The sequence below is a fragment of the Oryx dammah genome, unplaced genomic scaffold (assembly GCF_014754425.2).
Source record: "Oryx dammah isolate SB20612 unplaced genomic scaffold, SCBI_Odam_1.1 HiC_scaffold_11210, whole genome shotgun sequence".
In the NCBI taxonomy this organism is placed as follows: domain Eukaryota; kingdom Metazoa; phylum Chordata; class Mammalia; order Artiodactyla; family Bovidae; genus Oryx; species Oryx dammah.
The window spans coordinates 4009262-4032783 of NW_024080603.1; the positions used below are offsets into that span (position 1 = coordinate 4009262).

A 23522-nucleotide genomic window follows, 5' to 3' on the forward strand; every position below is an offset into this window, starting at 1 on the left:
GAGATGAGTGCAATTGTGCGGTAGTTTGAGCATTCTTTGGCATTGCCTTTCTTCAGGATTGGAATGAAAACTGACCTTTTCCTCCTGTGGCCACTGCTGAGTTTTCCAAATTTGCTGGCATATTGAGTGCAGCACTTTCACAGCATCATCTTTCAGGATTTGAAATAGCTCAACTGGAATTCCATCACCTCCACTAGCTTTGTTCGTAGTGATGCTTTCTAAGGCCCACTTGACTTCACATTCCAGGATGTCTGGCTCTAGGTGAGTGATCACACCATCATGATTATCTGGATCGTGAAGCTCTTTTTTGTACAGTTCTCCTGTGTATTCTTGCCACCTCTTCTTAATATCTTCTGCTTCTGTTAGGTCCAGACCATTTCTGTCCTTTATCGAGCCCATCTTTGCATGAAATATTCTCTTGGTATCTCTAATTTTCTTGAAGAGATCTGTATTCTTTCCCATTCTGTTGTTTCCCTCTATTTCTTTGCATTGATTGCTGAGGAAGGCTTTCTTATCTCTCGTTGCTATTCTTTGGAACTCTGCATTCAGATGCTTATATCTTTCCTTTTCTCCTTTTCATTTCTCTTCTGTTCACAGCTATTTGTAAGGCCTCCCCAGACAGCCATTTTGCTTTTTTGCATTTCTTTTCCATGGGGATGGTCTTGATCCCTGTCTCCTGTACAATGTCACGAACCTCTGTCCATAGTTCATCAGACACTCTATCTATCAGATCTAGGCCCTTAAATCTATTTCTCACTTCCACTGAATAATCATAAGGAATTTGATTTAGGTCATACCTGAATCAGAGAAGGCAATGGCACCCCACTCCAGTACCCTTGCCTGGGAAATCCCATGGACAGAGGAGCCTGGTAGGCTACAGTCCATGGAGTCGCCAAGAGTCGGACACGACTGAGCGACTTCACTTTCACTTTTCACTTTCATGCTTTGGAGAAAGAAATGGCAACCCACTCCAGTGTTCTTGCCTGAAGAATCCCAGGGTCAGAGGAGCCTATGGGGTCACACAGAGTTGGACATGACTGACGCGACTTAGCAGCAGCAGCAGCAGCAGCATACCTGAATGGTCTAGTGGTTTTCTTGCTTTCTTCAGTTTAAGTCTGAATTTGGCAATAAAGAGTTCATGACCTGAGCCACAGTCAGCTCCTGGTCTTGTTTTTGCTGACTGTATAGAGCTTCTCCATCTTTGGCTGCAAAGAATATAATCAATCTGATTTTGGTGTTGACCATCTGGTGATGTCCATGTGTAGAGTTTTCTCTTGTGTTGTTGGAAGAGGGTGTTTGCTATGACCAGTGCATTCTCTTGGCAAAACTCTATTAGCCTTTGCCCTGCTTCATTCTGTATTCCAAGGCCAAATTTGCCTGTTACTCCAGATGTTTCTTGACTTCCTACTTTTGCATTCCAGTCCCCTATAATGAAAAGGACATCTTTTTTGGGTTTCCAGTGGTCATGTATGGATGTGAGAGTTGGACTGTGAAGAAAGCTGAGCGCCGAAGAATTGATGCTTTTGAACTGTGGTGTTGGAGAAGACTCTTGAGAGTCCCTTGGACTGCAAGGAGATCCAACCAGTCCATTCTAAAGGAGATCAGTCCTGGGAGTTCTTTGGAAGGACTGATGCTAAAGCTGAAACTCCAATACCTTGGCCATCTCATGCAAAGAGTTGACTCATTGGAAAATACCCTGATGCTGGGAGGGATTGGGGGCAGAAGGGGAAGGGGACGACAGAGGATGAAATGGCTGGATGGCATCACCGACTCAATGGACATGAGTTTGAGTGAACTTCAGGAGTTGGTGATGGAGAGGGAGGCCTGGCATGCTGCAATTCATGGGGTTGCAAAGAGTCGGACATGACTGAGCGACTGAATTGAACTGAACTGAGCTTTCTGAGAAATCTTTTATGATAATAGGTTACATGGAACAAGATACAATAAGGTAGCAAACACATGTTTTTTCTGTAAAATCAGGGCTAAAGCTTCTAGAAGCTTCAGAGTGGGAAACTACCATATCCTTATAAAAGTAGGGGGAAATGTAGTTTCTAGGGTAGGGATCTCAGACTAGAATTTTCATCCTGGAACTACCCCCTTCTTTTGCTTCTTTTGGAAACTGTTCTCTTCAGCATTCCTTTTTTTAAAACATCACTGAGATTTTTTCAGTCATATACATTCTCATATGTTCTTACATATTTGTTAAGAATAGTTTTCACAGGCCAATATGGGATATTGACTATTATAATTCCTTTAATTAAAAAAGAAGGACATTTCACTATGTTTTTGATTATCAGTCAGCTGGGAAAACTGAGTGCAGAAGGAAAAGAGGGCATCAAAGGATGAGATGGATGGATGGCATCACCAATTCAATGGACATGAACTTGGGCAAACTTTGGGAGATGATGAGGGCTAGGGAGCCCTGGCGTGTTGCAGTCCATGGGGTATCAAAGAGTCAGACACAATTGGGCAACTGAGCAATAACAATGACAACGGCTTTTTCTCCCTAGGTTTGCCTGCTTCCATCCATTTCCGTGAATGTGGCATTTTTTGTAAAGTTTACATGTTAATTATAGGGGTAGAAAATCAGTAAGTAGCGAAACTACAAGAGCACAGGATAGCATAACTGGGTATAAAATTGAAAACAACAATTTAAATAGTGACAGCAGCTCTCCTGACCATTCTGCTTTATGAGCTTAGACGTTGAATTGGGAGATGGGAGACATGAACCCAACTCAGTCCGTTAACAAGTTGCTCACTTTCATTTCCACCTTTCAGGGCGTGAGCCTCTCAGTGTACCCAACACTAAACTCTTGAGTTTAAAGATGGCAATTTATGACCTCTAAATGCAAATAAAATACACTATTTTGTGCTTTCTTAATGAAAAAAGTCAATTCCAGCCTGAGAGAAAACCAGCTATATTTGATTCAATAAAAAACTAAAACTAAATTGAAGTCACTCAGTCATGTCCGATTCTTTGCGACCCCATGGACGATAGCCTACCAGGCTCCTCCATCCATGGGATTCCCAGGCGAGAGTACTGGAGTGGGTTGCCATTTCCTTCTCCAGGGAATCTTCTCGACCCAGGGATCGAACCCGGGTCTCGTGCATTGCAGGCAGATGCTTTACCGTCTGAGCATCTGGGAAGCCCTTTGATTCAATAAGAGATGGCTATTAGATTGAGGTTGTGGTACATGGATATGTGCATATATTTATCTAAACTCATCAAATGATATAACTGTGCTTTGACCTTTAGTTGCCAGAGTAGAGGCTATTCCTGGGTTGTAATCCTCAGCTTGGTGCAATTAAAATTTCCATTTTCTGTCTTAAAATTAAAAAAAAAAAACCTCATTAAACAAAAAACGTGTGCAATTTATTTTATATAAATTATACCTCAAAAATAAGCTTTTAAAAGAGTGGTGGTAAGTCAGTCTCCATGTGGCCCCTTAAGGGATTTTCTTTTCTTTTTAACTGTGCATACAAAGAGTAATCTAGTTCTATACAATTTAAGAAATATAGTTGTCCCCAGATGATCTCACCCCCATTTTCTTTTCCAACAGCGGTAACTGTTTTCAACTCTTTCATTTAAGAGATTTCTTGGATTTAACTTCTTCATGGCTGAATAACTTGCCTGTGTTGCTAATTATTGATGTTTTATTGTTCAGTTCAGTTCACTACAGTCGCTCAGCTGTGTCCAACTCTTTGCGACACCATGGACTGCAGCACGTCAGGCCCCCCTGTCCATCACCAACTCCCGGAGTTTACTCAAACTCATGTCCAGTGAGTCGGTGATGCCATCCAACCATCTCATCCTGTGTCGTCCCCTTCTCCTCTTGCCCTCAATCTTTCCCAGCATCAGGGTCTTTTCAAGTGAGTCAGCTCTTCGTATCAGGTGGCCAAAGTATTGGAGTTTCAGCTTCAGCATCAGTCCTTCCAATGAACACTCAGGATTGATCTCCTTTAGGATGGACTGGTTGGATCTCCTTGCTGTCTGCTGTTGGCTATAATTGACTATTATTGACTATCTGTTGACTCCCCACCTGTAAGATGAGGAGTTAGCTCTTTTTCCTCTCTCCGTCCTCACACACACATACACTTCCCAGCCCCCATACCATCATATAGCTATATCAGAATTTTTTTTAGATCAGTATTTGATGTTCTGATCACTATAACTGTGTGCTAGTTAGAGTTGAGCCCAGTACTAAACTATGATTACTTTTCCCTCCACTCATAATTTTTTGTTTTCCTTAGAGTTAGTAATTGCCTCATTTTTAGTTTCCTCCTATTCTTTTGCATATCAGAAGTCAGTCCCAAATTCTCTGCTGTTTGATTTAAATATCCTGTCAAGACGTTTGTTCCCACTTCTGAAGTTCTTCTTCTTGAAGGTCTGTGGTGGAGTACTTCGACCTCCTTTAACCTGGATTGGCTGTCCTCTTTGCCAAGTCTCTATCATAAATGTGAAATTCCCTTCACCTGTTCCCAGTGTTGGATATGTTTCATATCTTTTCTTTCTTGGGTTTCTCCCTTGTTTTGATGGATCAGTCTCCAGTAGCTTCTTAGAAAGGTATGTGGGAAGTAAAATTTGAGTTTTTGTATGTTGAAAATATCTTTATCTTCCACACATTGATTCGTGTGAGTATAGATATTTAGGTTACAAATAACTTTTCTACAGAGTATTAAAGGAAATTTTCCAAATTTTCCATTGCCTTCTAGCTTCTTGCTGTGAAAAAGCCATAGGCTACTCTGATTACTGATTCTTTGTATGTGCCTTGATTTTTTTCTCTGGATGTTTGCAGAATCTTTTTTCCCAGTATACTTGTTTTAGATCTATATTCATCTGTTATGCTGGACATTCAGTGGGCCATTTCATATCCTTCATTTCTGGAAAATAGAGTTTTCATTGCTGTTACTATATTTTTAATTTCCAAGAGCTCTTTTACTTTTTCTTTAAATGTTCCTTTTTAAAATTAATAAATAGGAATCTGTTCTTGTCTTTTTCTTTCTTAGATCTGTATCTTTTAATATCTTTGATGTTACTAATGATAGCTTTTGTTTTTGTTACTTTTCTGTATAATGTCTGTTTTCTCCAAGTTGCTTTTTTGAGGAGAGAGGCGGGTTGGTTTGGGGTTTTTTCCCTTAATCTCTTCTGTTAGAATATGTCCATAGATGTCTGGAAAAATTTGGCGCTCTATTCTTGTTTAAGGGCAAAAAGCTGATGTGCTCAAAAGCTGATGGAAGCTCTGAGTACAGGTGAGGACTTGTCATTTCTGAGTTTTCCTGTAGGTGGAACTGGCTTCTCATTTCTTAGAAAATACCTTGTCAATGACTTTAGATCTTTCCGCTTGGGCTGGATGGGTTTTCCAGAAAAGACTTCAGATCTCCTCCGTGAAGGATAGAGACCAGGATGCCAGGTTTTTGAAAGACAGGTGTGGGAAGATGGCGAGGATCTCTGCACTGAGCATGCGCAGGTCTACTTAACGCCCCTGTTTTTGCTTTGATGCCTTTGTTTCCCAGCTGTGCCTGATATCCTAGTCCAGAGACCCTGTTTATCTCTCCACAGAGTTAACCTGTAGTCTTCAGGATTAGAAAAGAAGATCTAGGGCTCTCAAAGTTTCTTAAACAGATTATAAACCATTATATTTATTTTTTAATTTACCCTCTTTTATCCTAACTTCACGGAAACCTTGTACTGCCTTTAAATAGGATTACTCTTCTCTACTGGTGGCTTAGGACTCAGCTTCCTCAATTCTGCCAAGTCAGTTCAAATGTATTCCTTTGCCAAAGGCATAGAGTTAGATTAAACATCATCGAAATATGACAGTTGCCTTATTCACTTAGCTAATTGGTTACTCTGAATTTTGTAATCAGCATCTCTTACCCCACCCCTTAAATCAAAGGCTAGGACCTTGACAGTTACCTATATCTAACCACACATCCATACTCTATCACCCACTTTTGCACCTTTTTGCATCCAAAGTAATTGGCATCCCAAATGTTCATCATTTTTCTTTCTTTTTCATGTAGTTTATTGCATCTGTATGTGTTCCTGTGAAGTATATATTTTTATTCTAGTTCCTTTTAGCTGTTTATAAGAGTATCATGCTGTATGTAATCAGCTGGAACTTTTATTTCACTTAATATTATAGTGTACTAAAATTTGTCCATATTGTTACCTATCCACTGTAGTGTATTCATTTCCACTACTATATAATATTCTGTTTTGTGAAGTACTCATTTTCTTTCCAACTTCCAGATTTTTACCGTTATTATCTGCCTTCCTTTTCTTCCCTTCTTTGTGGGTTTTTAAAAAAGTATTTACTATTAGTGAGATTTTAGAAGGCAACAAAATTAAATGTGGACTGTATGAGAAGCTTTTATCTCCCTAACACTGAGCACCTACACCCTGTAAAAGATATGACTACACTGAACAGACTCTAACCTTTGGTTATTAGCCCAATAATAGAAAGCCAGCAAGGTTGTCTAGTCCAACTTTGTGCCTTGTCAAGGCATGTTCCTGGTCAGGAAGCCACAGATAGTACACTTTAACCTTGGAGATCCCTTTCAACAATTCTAACTTAAAGAAAATTGTTGACGTTTTAGTTATCTTTGTAACCTTCCTGCAATTAAATGCAGGGTTTCCATTAGACTTGTAAAATGTTGAAAATAGCCTAAGGGCTCCTCTCTGTTGCCTTTAGGGAAATCTAAGTGTCTAGGAGTCCATGTTAAAGTTGCAGTTCTGAGCACCCTAACAGTAAGACAGAAGTTTAAACTTTTTCTTTCTTATCTTTCTCTCCATTGCAGGGATGTCATCAAGTGGTTGATCAGAGCAGTAACTGAAGACAGATTAATCAAGCCCCCAAATGAGAATCAAACCTCTCCAGGAAAAGGAATCTTGAAGACCAGCAGTAGTCACCCTTCTTCCCAACCTAACCTGACAAAGAACGCCAATCAGCTGTAAGGAGCAGACAGAAGTTATCTTTCCTGGAGCTCTGCGGTTTACTGTGTTGGAAACTAGCACCACTCTCTATGAGCAGTTTCCCCAAAATTAACAGCTCTTATAACATAGGCTGATTCTTACTAAAAACTACCTTATTTTGACCAAAGGCTAAGTTCCTAATTCCAGAGGTAAAACAAAAGCAAATCTTTCTCCCTAGGTGAACAGGACATCACTAAGTGAATTCAGCTGAAGCGGAGCAAAAGCGAACAACAGTGCCTCCCCTTCCTAGATTCCCAGAGACAGTGCAGGATCAAAGCCACTCACCACTTCATCTGTCCCCTGACAGATGGGGACTCATGGGTAGTGGACATTCTAGCAGCCTCTAATCCTCAAGGGCCTGGGTCTCTCTCCTCCGGTCCTGGAAGAAGAATAGCAGTTCAACCTGCAGGTTCCAACAAGTTGTAACAGCAATGGCTCAGACCAGATCAGGTCCCATTCCCTCAGACTGCACCAGAAAGAAATTTGTGGCATTTCTTTAACAGAATCGAAAGTGGTCTTGGCATTTTGGGGGAAATGCCAGGATTTTATGGGCTGGAGCTGGCCTTGTACAAGTAACCTGCTATTCTATGTCAATTATGTTTATAAAGCCAGTTAAACTTGATATTTCAAATATAGCATTTGTTCAAATATAGCAACTAAATTCACAGTGCTATAATTTAGTTGCACTGACCAGATTCTTAAATAAGTACTGTGGATTTTAACTAATCTAGGAGACAATTGTGTATCTAAAGGAAGAATGTTTTGGAACGATGAAGCATTTGCTTGGGCAGAATGGGGAAGGTCCTAAAGTAGGAAAATAAGATTATGTCAGAACCCCAGTATATAGACCAAGAGAGAGGCAGATACTGTTCCTTAAGAGAAAGCTAATAGTAAAATAGAAAGATAATAGTAATTATAAGTAGATACTAGAAAAATAAAATTAGAGTCCTTGAAAATTTATCATGGTCTTAACAACAATAGGCACTGCTGTTTACCATTAACTAGTGCCTATATGCCAGATCTGTTACTCAGCACAACTTTATGAAATAGGTGGTGTTATTTCCCCTTTTTTGAGATGAGAGAATTTTGACTCAGAGCAGTTTAGTAATTTGTCAAAAATTGAATAGCTTGTCATTGCAGAGCCAGAATCTGATCTGACTCTGGTCTACCTATTGTGTCCCTGGCTGCAGATTTTCTGCAAACAGAGCCCCTCTTTGCCTCACAAATAACAGCGCACATTAGAAAAGGCTACCTTCAGGTGAGGCTCACCTTCTGAGGGGCTGCTCAGATTCCTTCCTTCAGCCTGGGTCTCTCCCACAGTTCGGTCTGATGGGAGAGAGGGTCACATTTCACCAGTTGAAATTCTGACACTGAACTTAGGGAAAGATTGTTGTAAAGGAACTGGTAACAGGAGAAAACTATGTAGTAAATTTGTATTTTCTCCTATCAAAGAAATTCAGATAATTGTTAGTCATTCTGAGCTGTTTCTTCACCGGTAGAATATAGAAGTTTTAGGTTAGATATCCTTAAAGTTCTCTAGATCCTTAAGATTATATGTTCCTACGGACTTCCTTGGCAGTCCAGTGGTTGGGACACCATGCTTCCAATGCAGGGGCAGATTGAGGAAGGTTCTAGAGGTTTGATCCCTGGTCAGGAAACTAAGATCCCACTTGCCTTGTGGCATGGCCAACATTTTTTTTTTAATAAATAGATAAGCAACAAGAACTATATTTCTTAAAAGATTGTATGTTTCTATTTTCGAATTTAAAAGCAGCTTGCTTTTGCAGCGCAACCCCAGGTTCTGAGAGGTTGATAGTATGATCTGGCAAAAGGGATTCAGGTAGGTGAAATTGCTAATAAAAGCATGCTGATGCTTGAGTAGTTCTCCCTGACCTAGTGTGTGCTTTACAAGAGCCTTTAGTACACTGGCGGGCACCTCATCCCAGCCAGCAGGGACCCTCCTGCTCATTTGTGTTCTGTGTTCTGGACTCAGGATTGTATGCCAGCTCCAGAGGATGCTGTCTATCGCTGTAGAGGTGGACAGGACCCCCACGTGCAGCTCCAATAAAATTGCTGAAATGATGTTTGGGTTTGTGCTGGACATTCCTGAGAGGAGTCAGAGGTGAGTCTTAGCTTTGTTTTATTTTTTGATCTGGGAACATAATTTCAAAAGAAAATTCCAAACAGTAGTTAAATTAGGGGGGAAAAGGGTAGAGAAATAGTTCCTGTCTCTTTAACCTTTGAAAGAAATAGTTTCTCAACCAACTGTTACTATTTGCAACTAAGGCATAATTTCTTAGGAAGAGGCAGGGTACCTTAAATGCAGCCTAAATTTCCCACTTTATCCATTTGTCTAATAACTTTAGTCATTCCTCAAGTTTTTAGCTGTTAAGCACTACCATCTTCTCTGACCCTCAGCCAGAGAGCCTGGTATAAGTGTTCACTAAAGTCTTGTTGGGTGAAATAGGCCTGTCCATATAAGGGGAAGAAGAGGTGATCCAAGAGTGAATACAGTTGAACCTGTAGAATGAGCCCAGATATTAAGAGTAGGGAATTCACTTTCTCTAAACATTAATTAGTGAAGCATTCCGTTAGGAAGAGACAAAGAAATACGAGTTCTTGGCTAGGACCAATGATTCCTCCTTTGAACCAGTAATTTTAGAATCCAAAGGAAGGAAAATAAGCTACCATGACTGTAATGTCATGAACAGTTGCTGGAACAGGAAATAACCATGGGAGAGCCACTGCAGGGCGGTAACCCTTGAGGGAATCTCTGTCAGCTCCTTTTCTGCTTCCCACCCCATCCCGCAAGCTCCCAGTTGGTAGCCAAGACTACTCTTGTACATTTCTGGTTCCTCTGTTAGAAGCAAATTTCATTCCAAATAGAATTGTAATAAAGATTTAGTTAAACTATCCTGCTAAGATTAAGACAAACATTAATTGGATCCATACAATGTGCCAATCATTGTTACATTAATTATCTCATGTTTTTATAAAGCTTTATCATGTTGTTCCCATTTAACAAATGAAAAAAATACTCTAAATAGTTAAATAACTAGCCAAAGTTTACATCGCTAATCAGATTTAGAATCCAGATTTAAACCTAGGACTTCCTAATTGCAAGGTCAGTTCAAAGAAGGCAGTACGTTACAATGGTCAGCCAGAAGGAAGCATTCATAAAATCATGCTTGCTCTATCACTTTGTTAGTATTTCATTTGGATCCAGTTCCCATACTGTTTATTTATTTATGCCCAGATTCTAGTGAGAGATGGGAAATCTAAGGAGTGGGTAACTGTAAACAAATTTAAACTAAACATAGACAAAAATAGTTTAAATGAAACCTGGTCCTAATTTAAAACTTTTCAGGAAGGGAAAATTTGCAACCATCCCAAATTATACTAGAAGATACTTTATATGGCCTTACCTTTTCATCTTTTAAAGTTTATGTATAGTTTACATGCAGTTAAATGATATAAACTAATTTACATAGGTATCGTTCCAAAGTTCTGACAAAAGTATAACTTATATGACCTATTATTTTCCAGTGGCTCATTGATAGTGGTAGAAATCCAGCAGCCTTGCTGAATTCAGTTATTCTAGAAGGAATTCTTCTGTGATTTCCTTAGAATTTTCTATATATACAATATATTGTCTGCAAATGAAAAGTTTAATCTCTTCCTTTCCAATCTGTATGCCTTTTCCTTCTTTGTCTTACCCTATTGCAAGGGCTGGTACCCCCAATAGAATGTTGGAGAAGTGATAAGAAGAGACATCCTTGCCTTATTCCTGATCTGAGAGGAAAAATATTCAGTCTTTGACCATTAAATATAATATTAGCTGTGGATGTTTCATAGGTGCCCATTGTCAGATTGAAGAGGCCTCCTTCTTTGTCTAAGATATTCAGTGTTTTGTGAAGAATAGGTATTTGAATTATAAAATGTATTTTGTTCATCTATTGAAATAATCATAGCCAACTTTGCATTCCTGGAATAAAAACCCTACTTGATTGTAATATATTATTCTTTTCTATTGACAGATTCAATTTGCTAATATTTTGTTAAGGGCTTTTTCATCTATGTTTATTAGAGATAGTAATTTTGTTTTTGTATAATGTCCAACTTCATTTATCTTTAAAGAAATGTATATAAAAAATAAATAAATATAAATTAAAACTACACTGAGATACTATTTCCAACCTATACAAATAGTAAAAATTTTAAAGTACTATAAAACATTCTGTTAGTGAAGGTTTGGGAAAGCAGGTAGGTGCCATACATGGCTGGTGGTAATGCAAAGGGGTACAAGTGTTACAAGTGGTACAGGTGGGCAAGTGTTACAGCCTGTGGGGGGCGGGGGTGTGTGTGGTGGAATTTTACAATATCTAACAAAACTAAATGTACATAACCTCTTGACCCAGAAAGATCATGTGTAGGAATTTATCCTAAAGATACACGTTTAACAGTATGAAAATACATATGCAAAATGATATTCACAACAGCGTGTTTATAATTGCAAAATACTAGAAACAACCCAAATTCCCATACATAGGACAGTGGTTGAATGTCTGTGGTATATCTACACAATGAAGATGTAGCTATAAAAGAGTAAATATTAAAAATAGCAAAATTTTTATGAACTGTTTTCCAAAATATATTGTTAAGTAAACAAAGCAAAATACATAAAGTATGCATAATAAACATACATATAAGAAGGAGAACATTTTTAATATACATTATTATAATTGTAAAAAAAACATAGTTAAGATAAGTGCAGACCAATCAAATTGTTTACATACAGGGGTAGATGGGCTGGAAAGGAGCTAGGGTGCTGGGCTGGAGTGATAATGACCTTAATTTGGTATTGATAGTATAGTACTTCCTGAATATACTTCTTTGTATAGTTATAACTTTTAGACTTTTAGAACCATGTTAATGTTTTATATACTCAAAAAAGAAAAATAAATCAGTAAGGAAGTTGGAGGAGAGCCTAACAAGCAATACAAACAAATTAACCTGTGTTTTAAATGAATTATTATTCATTTAAATGGGGCTGAGGGATGAGAGTTGCGGGGAGGATGAGCCCAAGCAACTTTTTTTTCTTTGCTTTTTATTTTTAAATAAAGATTCACAGGAAGTTGCAAAAACTAGTAAGAGCAGTCCTCTGTACCCTTCACTGCCTATCCCCTAGTGATTATATTTTGCATAACTGTAACAGTATCACAAAGAAGAAATTGACATTGGTATAATCTACAGAACATATTCACCCATTTCACCCAGATTGCACTCATCATATGTAGTTCTAAGTTTTATCACAATGTGTAGCTTCATATAGTCCCCAAGACAATCAACATATGCAGAACTGTTCCATCACCACAAAGATCCCTAATACTATCCTTTTATGATAACTGTTCATCTTCCCCAGCCCATCCAAGTAAGTTAAAACGCAGTATTTGGACTAAATACCCTCAGGCTAAAGACAAAAAATGAAGTGTAAATAAATATTAAACTCTAGTTAGTAAATTTCTTTTTCACAGGAAGTATTAACAATTCAAAAACTATCTTATATGTATTCTAGGATTAAACACTTAAATGTATTGTGGATAACGAGAGCCAAGTTTCTCACTGTCGAGAAGGGAGTTACACATATGAAAAGTGGAAAGGACAGAAGGAACCCTGTGGTGCTGGATTGGATTTGGAGGCATCAGTATGAACTTGTGGTTCCTAATAAATAGATAGACACAGGAACAAATGTAGATGTGTCAGCACTTATATATATATTATATGTGTGTGTGCATTCATACATTTCTTTCCTACCTCTACCCACTAAGAGAGCATAGGAACAACTACACCCTAGTAGCAATGAGTAGACCTAGTACTCAGATCTTTGTTTCTAAATACTAGTTTACACTAAAAGGAACCAGAGTTTGCTAAGAAAAACTGCCTTATGACCCAGCAATCCCACTGCTGGGCGTACACACTGAGGAAACCAGAATTGAAAGAGACATGTGGACCCCAGTGTTCATCGCAGCACTGTTTATAATAGCCAGGACATGGAAGCAACCTAGATGTCCATCAGCAGATGAATGGATAAGAAAGCTGTGGTACATATACACAATGGAGCATTACTCAGCCATTAAAAAGAATACATTTGAATCCGTTCTAATGAGGTGGATGAAACGAGCCGATTATACAGAGTGAAGTAAGCCAGAAAGAAAAACACCAATACAGTATACTAACACATACATATGGAATTTAGAAAGATGGTAACGATAACCCTGTATGTGAGACAGCAAAAGAGACAGATGTATAGAACAGTCTTTCGGACTCTGTGGGAGAGGAAGAGGGTGGGATGATTTGGGAGAATGGCATTGAAACATGTATAATATCATATATGAAATGAATCGCCAGTCCAGGTTCGATGCATGATATTAGATACTTGAGGCTGGTGCACTGGGACAACCCAGAGGGATGGTATGGGGAGGGAGGAGAGAGGGGGGTTCAGGATGGGGAACACGGGTATACCTGTGGCGGATTCATGTTGATGTATGGCAAAACCAATACAATATTGTAAAGTAATTAACCTCCAATTAAAATAAATAAATTTATGTTAAAAAAAGAAGAAAGAAATGCCCGATTCCAGGCCTGAGATAAAGTATAAAATGAGCCCAGAATATCTTGATCCAAAAAGTGAGGAAATGTCCAAAGAATGTTCGGAACATGACAAAAGAAGCTTAAAGAGCTTCCACTGGCTAAATCTGAGATAATTTGAGAATCAAAATAAATATTGGCAGTAAAAGACCACCCACTATTGGGTAGAATAATAACCCATGATTCTAATACTAATAGGAAGGAAGAGAAGGGGCTCTCTTCCTTTTGGTAGAAAGCAAGCTAATAAATATAAGAAGAAATGATGAATTTGGGGGGAAAATACCATTTGGCATTCATCATGAAAGTGAAAGTGAAGTCGCTCAGTCGTGTCCGACTCTTCGCGACCCCATGGACTATATCCTACCAGGCTCCTCTGTCCATGCAATTTTCCAGGCAAGAGTACTGGAGTGGGTTGCCATTTCCTTCTCCAGGGGATCTTCCCAATGTAGGGATTGAACCTGGGTCTCCCGCACTGCAGGCAGATGCTTTACCCTCTGAGCCGCATGCATCATAATAATTAATTCAGGTATGACTGGGTACTAAAATGATGAAATTTTGTGGCATACCAAAATATTTGCATAGTCTGAAAGTATATTCTCACAAGATATTAATTATGAAGTGAAAAATTACTATGGAGTCAAGTAATCAGAATTAACTCCAGCAGTGGGGCAAACTGACATCATATGCTCCTTGATAAGATGCACAAAACATTTTTGCAGTCCTCTTGCCAAAAAATGCATAACCTCCATCAAATCATGGATAAATATCCGAAATCCCCAATGAGAAATGTCCTATGAAAAAAACTGAACTGCACTTTTCCAAAATGTCAATGTCATAAAAGACAAAGCGAGAATGAGGAATTGTTCCAGATCAAAGGACACTGAAAAAAACAGGCAACTGAACGCAGTGCTAGCCTGCGATTTCTTTTGCTATTAATAGCAACATTAGGACAATGAAAAGAATCGGATTAAAGTCTACAGTTAATATAATACTGTTGCATTAAGATTAATTTTCTGGGGTGTTTTTTTTTTTTTTTTTTGGTCATTGTACCTGGTGGCTCAGAGGTTAAAGCGTCTGCCTGGAATGCAGGAGACCCGGGTTCGATCCCTGAGTCGGGAAGATCCCCTGGAGAAGGAAATGGCAGCCCACTCCAGTACTCTTGCTTGGAGAATCCCATGGGGGAGGAGCCTGGTGGGCTACAGTCCACAGGGTCGCAAAGAGTCGGGACACAACTGAGTGACTTCACTCACTCACTCACTTGGTTACCTTAGAAAATGTTTTTAGGAATTATACACTGAGGAACTTAGGGATAAATGGGCATCATGCCTACACCTTTCTATCAAATAGTTTAAAAAAAAGTTAAAAGATATTAAGGATAAAGAAGATATGGTAAATGTTTAACATTTAGGGAATCTGAATGAAAAGTACTAAGGGTATTTGGGAATTATTAGTGCTATTCTTGCAACTCTTCTTTGAGTCTAACATAAAGTTTTTTTTTTATAAAAGGTATGTTTAATGTAAACAGCGTATAGTCGGATTTGCTTTTTATGCAGCTGACAATCTCTGCCTTTTAACTGGAGTTATTTATTCCATTTACATTTAATTAATTATTGGTTTTACATCTGTCATCTTATTATTTGCTTACTATTTGTTCTTTGTTCATTTTTATCTCCTTTTCTGCCTTCTTTTGGCTTAATCAAGTATTTTCTATTCTTCCCTTTGGGCTTCCGTGGTGGCTCAGACGGTAAAGAATCTGCCTGCAATGCAGGAGACCTGGGGTCGATATCTGGATTGGGAAATCCCCTGGGGGAGGGCATGGCCTCCCACTCCAGTATTTTTGCTTGGAGAATTCCACGGACAGAGGAGCCTGGCAGGCTATAGTCCATGGGGTCTCAAAGAGAATGAAGTGACTGAGCACAAGCAAAGCTTTTTAACTTTTTTAAATAAAATTTTATTTTGACATAGTTATAGGTTCTTATGCAGTTGATAGGAATAGTACAGAGATACCACATGTGCTCTTTGTACAGGTTTGCCCAGTGGTAACATTGCGAAACTTAGTGCCTGTGTCACCATCAGGACACCAAGAACGATACAAGATAGGATTTAGAGCATTTCCAGCACCATAAGGATTTTAATTCTGACCTTTTATAACCCTACCCACTCCCCCCCCCCCCCCCCCCCTGGCAACCACTTATCTATTTTCCATTTTTAAAATTAGATCATTTCAAGATATAATATAAGTGGGAATCATATAGTAGGGAACCTTTTGGGATTGGCTTTTTCACTTAGTATAGTTCTCTTGGGATTCATGCAGGTTGTGGTAGCTTTTTCTATTGCTGAATAGTATTCCATAGTGTGGGTATTTTTTTTTAACCATTTTACCCATTGAAGGATATCTGTGTTGCTTGCAGTTTGGGACTATTATGAATAAAGCTTTTATAAACATTCATGTGCAAAGTTGTGAATAAACATAAATCTTCATTTCCATGGAATAAGTGCCAAGGAGTGCAATTTTTGCTTTATGTGCTGTTTGTTAGTTACTCAGTTGTGTCTGACTTTTCGTGACCCTGTGGACTGTAGCCCACCAGGCTCCTCTGTGCATGGGATTCTCCAGGCAAGAGGACTGGAGCGAACTGCCATGTCCTTCTCCATTGCATTATATAGTAGCTACTTATTTAGTGTTTTTTAAGAAACTGCCAAACTGTTTCTTTGAGTGGCTTTACCATTTTACATTCTCCCCAGCAGTATGAATGATCCAATTTCTCTGCATCCTAACCAGCATTTGGTGTTGTTAAAACAGTTTTTTATTTTAGCTATTCTGATAAGTGTATGATGGTATCTCATTGTGATTTTTATTTTCATTTCTTTAATCGCTAATGAAGTTGAATATCTTTCCATGTGCTTAATTGCCAATTGTATAACATGTTTACTAAAATATTTCTTTTCTCATGTTCTTAACAGATTTTTTGCCTTTTCCTGTTTTCAGAGTCTTTCTATATTCTAGATATATCCTTTTTCAGATCTGTAGTTTGCAAATATTTTCTCCCATTCTGTAGATGGTCTTTTCTTCCTCTTTAACAAGATATTTCACAGAGCAAGTTTTAAATTTTGATGAAATCTGTCTTATCAGATTTTCTTTTATGGAAAATGCTCTCATGCCAGAGATTCCTTGGGATTGTCTGTGTAGATCATCATGTCATCTGCAAGTAGAAAAAGTTTTAGTTCTTTCTTTCCAATCAGTATGGCTTTTATTGCCTTACTACACTGACTAGAATTTCCAATATTATGTTGAATAGCAATGGGGAAAGCAGACATCTTTGCTTTGGTTATGATCCAGAGGAAAGCAGACATCTTTGATTTGTTCATGATTTAGGGGAAAGCATTCAGTTCATTAATTAATTATTGATTAATTAAAATATCAGTTCACCATTAATTATGATGCTATTTCTAGGACTTTTTTGGTAGATGTTCATTAATAAGTTGAAGAATTTCCCTTCTTATTCCTAGTTTTCTGTTTTTATCATGAGTGGATATTAAATTTTATCAAATGCTTTTTCAGAGATGTTTTATTTCTTTAATGGTTGCTCTTGGAATTACAATATGTGTTCTTATTAGAGTCTACCTTGAATTAATACTCTGTCATAACATGTAATGTTAAAATCTTAATAACCATTTTTTCATTTATCCACTCCCATCCACTATCTGTGCTATTGTTGTCATGCATTTTACTCTGGGATGGAATCATGTTTTTGCTTTAAACAGTTGTTTTTAAAAGAAATTCAGGGATGGGGGTGGGGAGCGGTCTTTGTTCCACCTATCTGTGATATTGTAACCTGTAATAAGAAATATGTATATGAAGGAAGTAAGTGTTAATCCTCAGTCGTGTCCGACTCTTTGTGACCACACAGACTGCAGCCCACCAGGCTCCTCTGTCCATGAATTCTCCAGGGAAGAATACTGAAGTTGGTTGCCATTCCCTTCTCCAGGGGATATTCCTGACCCAGGGATCAAACCTGGGTCTCCCACATTGCAGGCAGATTCTTTACCATCCAAGCTTGTGTGGGGGCGCATTTGAGAGAGACCTTCATCCTGTTCCCGGCACAGAGCTCTTTTGGAGTTTTTTAAGTGATAAGAGTAATTAATAAATTTATCTTTTGTTCCGTTAATGAGGTATCTTTCAGAAAACCACTTGGTGACCTGAAGGTTGGGGGCTGGTTGGCAGGGGAACCACGTGAATAGAGAGTGGAACTTTCCGTTCCAGCTCTCCACTGCCCTCCCCTCTCCTGCTCCACCCCCTCCTCCAGGGAAGGGACAGGGGCTGGAGGTTGAGTTCAGTTACCAGTGGTCACTGATTTAATCAGCCATGCCTGTCTGATGCAGCTTCCTTGAAAACCCCAAAGGGCTAGGTCCAGAGAGCCTCCAGGTTGATAAATAGGTGGAGACTGCCTGTAGAGTGATGCACCCAGAGAGCATGGACATGCCTCACCCTTGCCCCGTACCTTACACATCTCTTCCATGTGGCTTTTCTTGAGTTATACCTTTTATAACAAACTGGTAACCTAGTAAGCAAAGGGTTTGTCTGAGTTCTGTAAGCCCTGTAGCAAATTAATCAAAGCTAAGTGGGGGTCCTGGGAACCTCCCATCTATAGTTATGTGGTTCAGAAGCACACAGATTGACAACCTGGACTTTGGGTTGGCATCTAAAGAGAGAATTCGAGGGCAGCCTTGTAGGCCTGAGCCCTTAACCTGCAGAATCCGACCCTATGATGAATAGTGTCAAAACTGAGTTAATTGCTTAGTGTTGCTGGAAAAAACACATATCAGATCCACACAGTTACCATTTTTGGTGTTCTTTCTTTCTTTCTTGACTATCCAAGTTCCATTTGGTATTATTTCTCTTCCAGGTAAAGAACTTAGCTTCTTTAATATTTTTTGTACGGCAAGTCTACTGGTAATGCGTTCTTTCAGCTTTTGTTTGTCGGTATATGCTATCTCACCTTCATTTATGAATAGTGGTTTTACTTGATATGAATTCTAGATTGATAGGCATTTTTCCTTGTTTTGAAGCTGCCCCACTCTCTTCTGGCTTGCTGATGGGAAGTCATTAGAATTTCTTACTGTTGTTCCCTTTGGGTCATGTGTCATTTTTCTCTGGCTGCTGCTTTTTTTTTTTCTGTCTACTTGATTACGGTAACTAGTTGTAGTTTCCACTATGTTTACCCTGCTTGGGGTTTATTGAGATTCTTGAATATGTGAGTTGATATTTTTAATCAAAGTTTGAAATATCTTGGGCATTTTTTTTTTTTTTGGCCTGAATTCTCATCTTCTGGGAATTCAAGTACATATATGCTAGGCTGTGTCTCACTGTTCCACAGAACACTACGGCTCTGGTGTTTTCTACTATTGTTTTTTGTTTGTTTTATTTTGTTTTGACTCGTCTTTTTTTCTCTCTCTGTTGCACTTCCTCCTCCTTGATTTTTCTTTTCTTTTGTGGTGCCTAATTTGTTGGTAAGCCTATCCAGTGAATTTTTTTTTAATTTCAGATATTATATCTTTCAGAACAAGAGCTTCCATTTGGTTCATCCTTAGAGTGTCCATTTCTCTTTGCTGAGAGTCCCCCTCTATTCATTCGTGTATATAGATCTTGGTTGGTTGGTTAATCAGCATATTTATAACAGCTGTTCTAAAGTCCTTGTCTACTAATTCCAACATTGTGTCATCTATTGGTCTGTTTCTTTGGGCATTTTGATCCTGGTTATGGATTCATTTTCCTGTTTTTTCCCTTGTCTAATACTTTTTTATTGCATGCCTAACATTATGAATGGTCCGTTGTTGAGAATCTGAAATTTGCTGATTTCCTTTAAAGAATATTGACTTCCAATCTGGCAGATAGTGATTTATTAGCAAATTAGCTTTCTCCTTTTGAAGCTTGTTTCTAGGAATTGTAAGGGTATTCTAAAGCAGCCTTTCTTAAGAGACTAATGTCCTGTAGCTTAGTCTTCTGGGGTTGTCCCTGAAAGCCCAACATGTTCAATTGAGATTTCTCTTCTAGTTCGTTGAAACCCCATCTCTCTCAACACTGGGCACTTTCCCGAATCCCCACTCATCTCACAGCCCTCACTAACTGTTCTCTCCCAGGCTTTGGCTATCTCCCTGTCCATGTGCCAAGGGGGACCATTACAGATATTCCAGCCACCTCAGCTCCCCTGACTTCCAGTCTCTGCTCTGTCCAACAAATCCACTGCTTTCTGTTTAGGACCCATACTTTCCTTGGCCTTAGTTAGAAAGTGCCCCCAGCAGGAAATCTGGGGTAAACATGGAGTTCACCACCTTTGTTCCTCTTTCTCTCAAGAACAATAGTCATTTGTAGTAGGTTATCCAATGCCTGAAAATATTTTTTCATATATTTTGTTCGGGTTTATAATTGTTGATAAAATGAGAGTAAATCCAATACCAGGTATACTTGTTAAGGCTGGATCTGGAAGTTAGCCTTCCTCTCTATCTTGTTTTTAAAATGTGAATTTGAATTGCTATAGATAATTGTATCTCCATTTCCTACTATGTCCAACACATTAAAATTACTTTCTTGTCCTTTGTATATTTCTGGGTTTGCCATATTGGATTATAAAACCAGGACAAATGCAGGCTCTGGAGTCAAAACTGGAAAAGAAAATACAGTTTGAAATTAAAAGTTATTGAATAGATCAACTGTCTGTGAAAGTCATACACCAAATGCAGAGTAGAAATTAGACTTTAAAAGAATTTGGCGAATATCTTAGAAATGTAATAATTTGGAGTCCTTTGTATTAAAGAAAATTTGTCAGAGAAGGTATAGAATGGTACTAAAAAATACATTAAAGAGATCAAATGGATTTTCATAAATATTTTAGACTTTAATACTTTAGAATGTTAAGCAAAGGTTTTAAAATTATTTATTCTGCTTTTTAAAATTTTGCTTTTACACTAATAACATGTCTGGTGGAACAGCAAAAGGAAAGGGAAGAAGAAAATAAAAATGAATAGATACTTTGTTATTTATCATTGTTATAAGCGGCAGTGGCACCAAGAGCCCCCTATTTTTCCAAATGTTGCCCCACTGCAAAGGGACAGCTGTAGAAGAAAGAACCTTGATATCTGGGGCAGGTTCTGTTGCTGCCATCTCCTTATCTGCTCACTGCCTACTCCTCAGAAACTGCTCTGATGCGCAGACCTGGCAAGAACCACCAACCAAACCTTCAGGCAAAAGCCTTCAGGCAGTCCAGAGATGCACCGTGTGCATCTGAGATTCATCACATTCTGGGGGGAAGCTGACGCTGTGTTTAGAACAGTGGGGTTCACCTTCCCGAAGCTCAGCCTTTGTTTTACAGCTCTCCTTCTCAGAAGCCTCTGAGTGTGCTCCAGCCCACCCTCGCTGGCCAAGTCCCTCGGGGACTCCTCAGTCCTAGAGACTTGAAACTGAAGAAGGCTGTGGCGCCCCAGATGTGTATATTTCTTTGCTTCTTGGTTTTCGCCGTGTCTCTCCTAGCACTGGAGTGCCTCTTACCTTGGGCCTTCCTTACTCCCCTAGCCCACTGCCGCCCGTGCTGCCTTCCCCGTCAGAGGCTGCTCTCCCGTCCACGTCACGGGGGCACCACCACACCGTGTCCACACCGGCCCTGCGCGTTAGGTTCCTGTTGCACACTTCTTGCCCCTGTTCAACCATCAGCTTTTCGAGAGCAATACCCTCTTTTATTCCTCTTAATAATATTCCTCTTTTGTGCCAATTATGGCACTTTATGGCCATTCAGAAACATTTAATCTCATGATTAATTCTCTTGGTTAGAGTATGCTGTAATTCTTCAAGTGTCCTAAACTAGTCTCTCGCTTTCAAACGTCAAGGAGTTTTCTGGCAGTTGTCAGTTCATGAACGAATCTGTTTCTGCCCTGTCCACAGGCTTTGTGATTTTGTAGGCCTTCATTGTATTCCTTCTTAGCCTTCTCTGGTTTAGGCAAAGGTTAGAGCCTTCAGGGAGAATTGTGGTATATGTTCCTTAAAATAATAGTTGCGATGGTGCACTCTCTCTCTCTCCTCCATGCAGAGAGATGTTCTTTACTACCATGGAAAGCCACCTGCTACGCTGCAAAGTGCTGGAAATCATATTTCTCCACAGCTGTGAGACGCCCACCCGCCTACCCTTGTCTCTGGCCCAGGCCCTCTATTTTCTGAACAATTCCACGTCACTGCTCAAGTGTCAGGTATGGTTTCCCTACTTCAGTCCCAGGCCTAGACCACCTTTTCCTTAATCCTTGAGCTTTTTTAAGTTACTTAAAAACTGTATAAACCTCTTACTGAGGAAAGAATTTATTACCAACTGCTTTTACTATCTCTGCAGTCAGATAAAACCCAGTGGCAGAAATGGGATGAGCTGGTCGAGCACCTACAGTTCCTGTTGTCCAGTTACCAGCATGTTTTAAGAGGTAAGGAGCATTTGGGCACAAACCGGGTGGTGTGGGAGTCTGGCAGTGGACATTATTATGAATTAAAGTCACGCAAGGGACCCTGTTAACTTCCGTAAATCATTGTTCCTTAGTGTAATTGCAAGAAACGAGAAAGGACATAGCTGGAATCGCTGCTCTGAAACAGAAGAATTCACGTAGTATTTTTGTTACGGCAGATACCACAGTGGTCCTCACAGTCCTTAGGGTTGTGTAGGTAAATGAATTACCCTAACATGAGCAAGATTCAGTAATGGCCTAACCGAGCCCTGGCAGCTTTCCCTGGCCCGTCACTGCAGAACCTCTGTTGGGTCTCCTGCTCACTGACTTGGATGTTGTAAACATGGGTCAATATGACACAAATACACAGAAGGTCACTGGCAAGGTCGACATGCACATCTTGCAGGTGATGTGAGGCTGTGAACGTGGCTCTGCCCCAGTCACAGGCAAAGCCAGGGAGGATCTGGGAGAGTGGGGCTAATTAGTCAACTAGCACTCAGGGGCAAATATCAACAAGGAGAATGGTGGAATAGGTGCTCCAAATAGGAGTGATTTGATCAGCCAAGGATTAACGAGGCCCTTAGGAAAACTAACGTGATTACAAGTTACATAAGGAAAGACAGTAAGTTTACAAGGGAGAAAACTGACAGTCCTCTTGATGTGATACCCTGAGAACACCTCATCACTTAGGTGCCAAAAATTCATGACCTGAATCTAATCAGAAGGAAGCACCAGACAAACCCAGGTTGAAGGGCCTTTTACAAACTAACTGGCCTATGCTTTCAAAAGTCCCAATGTCTTAAAAACAAAGGAAGATTGAAGAGCTATTCCAGATTAAAATCAAACCAAAACACATGAATGTTATATGCAAAACATGATCCTGGAGGGGATCCTGAAAAAAAAGCTTCTTTATGGTCCAACTCTTACCCATACATGACTACTGGAAAAACCATAGCTTTGACTATACAGACCTTTTCTGGCAAAGTGATGTCTCTGCTTTTTAATATGCTGTCTAGGTGTGTCACAGCTTTTATTACAAGGAGCATGCTTCCTTTGATTTCATGGCTGCAGTCACCAACCACAGTGATTTTGGAGCCCATGAAAATAAAATCTGCCACTGTTTCTGCTTTTTCACCGTCTGTTTGCCATGAAATGATGGGACTGGATGCCATGATTTTAGTTTTTTGAGTGTTGAGTTTTAAGCCAACTTTTTCATTCTCCTCTTTAAACCCTCATCAAGAAGCTTTTTAGTTCCTCTTCACTTTCTGCCATTATATTGATATCATCTGCATATCTGAGGTTGTTGATATTTCTGCCATAAGTCTTGATTTCAGCTTGTGTTTCATCCAGCCTGGCATTTCTCATGATGTACTCTGCATGTAAGTTAAATAAGCAGGGTGACAATATACAGCCTTGACGTACT

At 39.3% G+C, this 23522-nt stretch overlaps 1 protein-coding gene across 1 annotated transcript in view; it reads left to right on the plus strand.

The window, feature by feature from the left end:
• The window catches only part of LOC120860976 (SUMO-interacting motif-containing protein 1-like), a 74651-nt gene that overhangs the window by 43060 nt on the left and 8069 nt on the right, over nt 1-23522 (plus strand). The window contains exons 6-9 of the mRNA XM_040236681.1: nt 6802-6954; nt 8970-9098; nt 21703-21859; nt 21997-22081. Of these exons, the coding sequence (XP_040092615.1) occupies nt 6802-6954; nt 8970-9098; nt 21703-21859; nt 21997-22081 (524 nt within the window). The remainder of the gene's footprint in view (nt 1-6801; nt 6955-8969; nt 9099-21702; nt 21860-21996; nt 22082-23522) is intronic.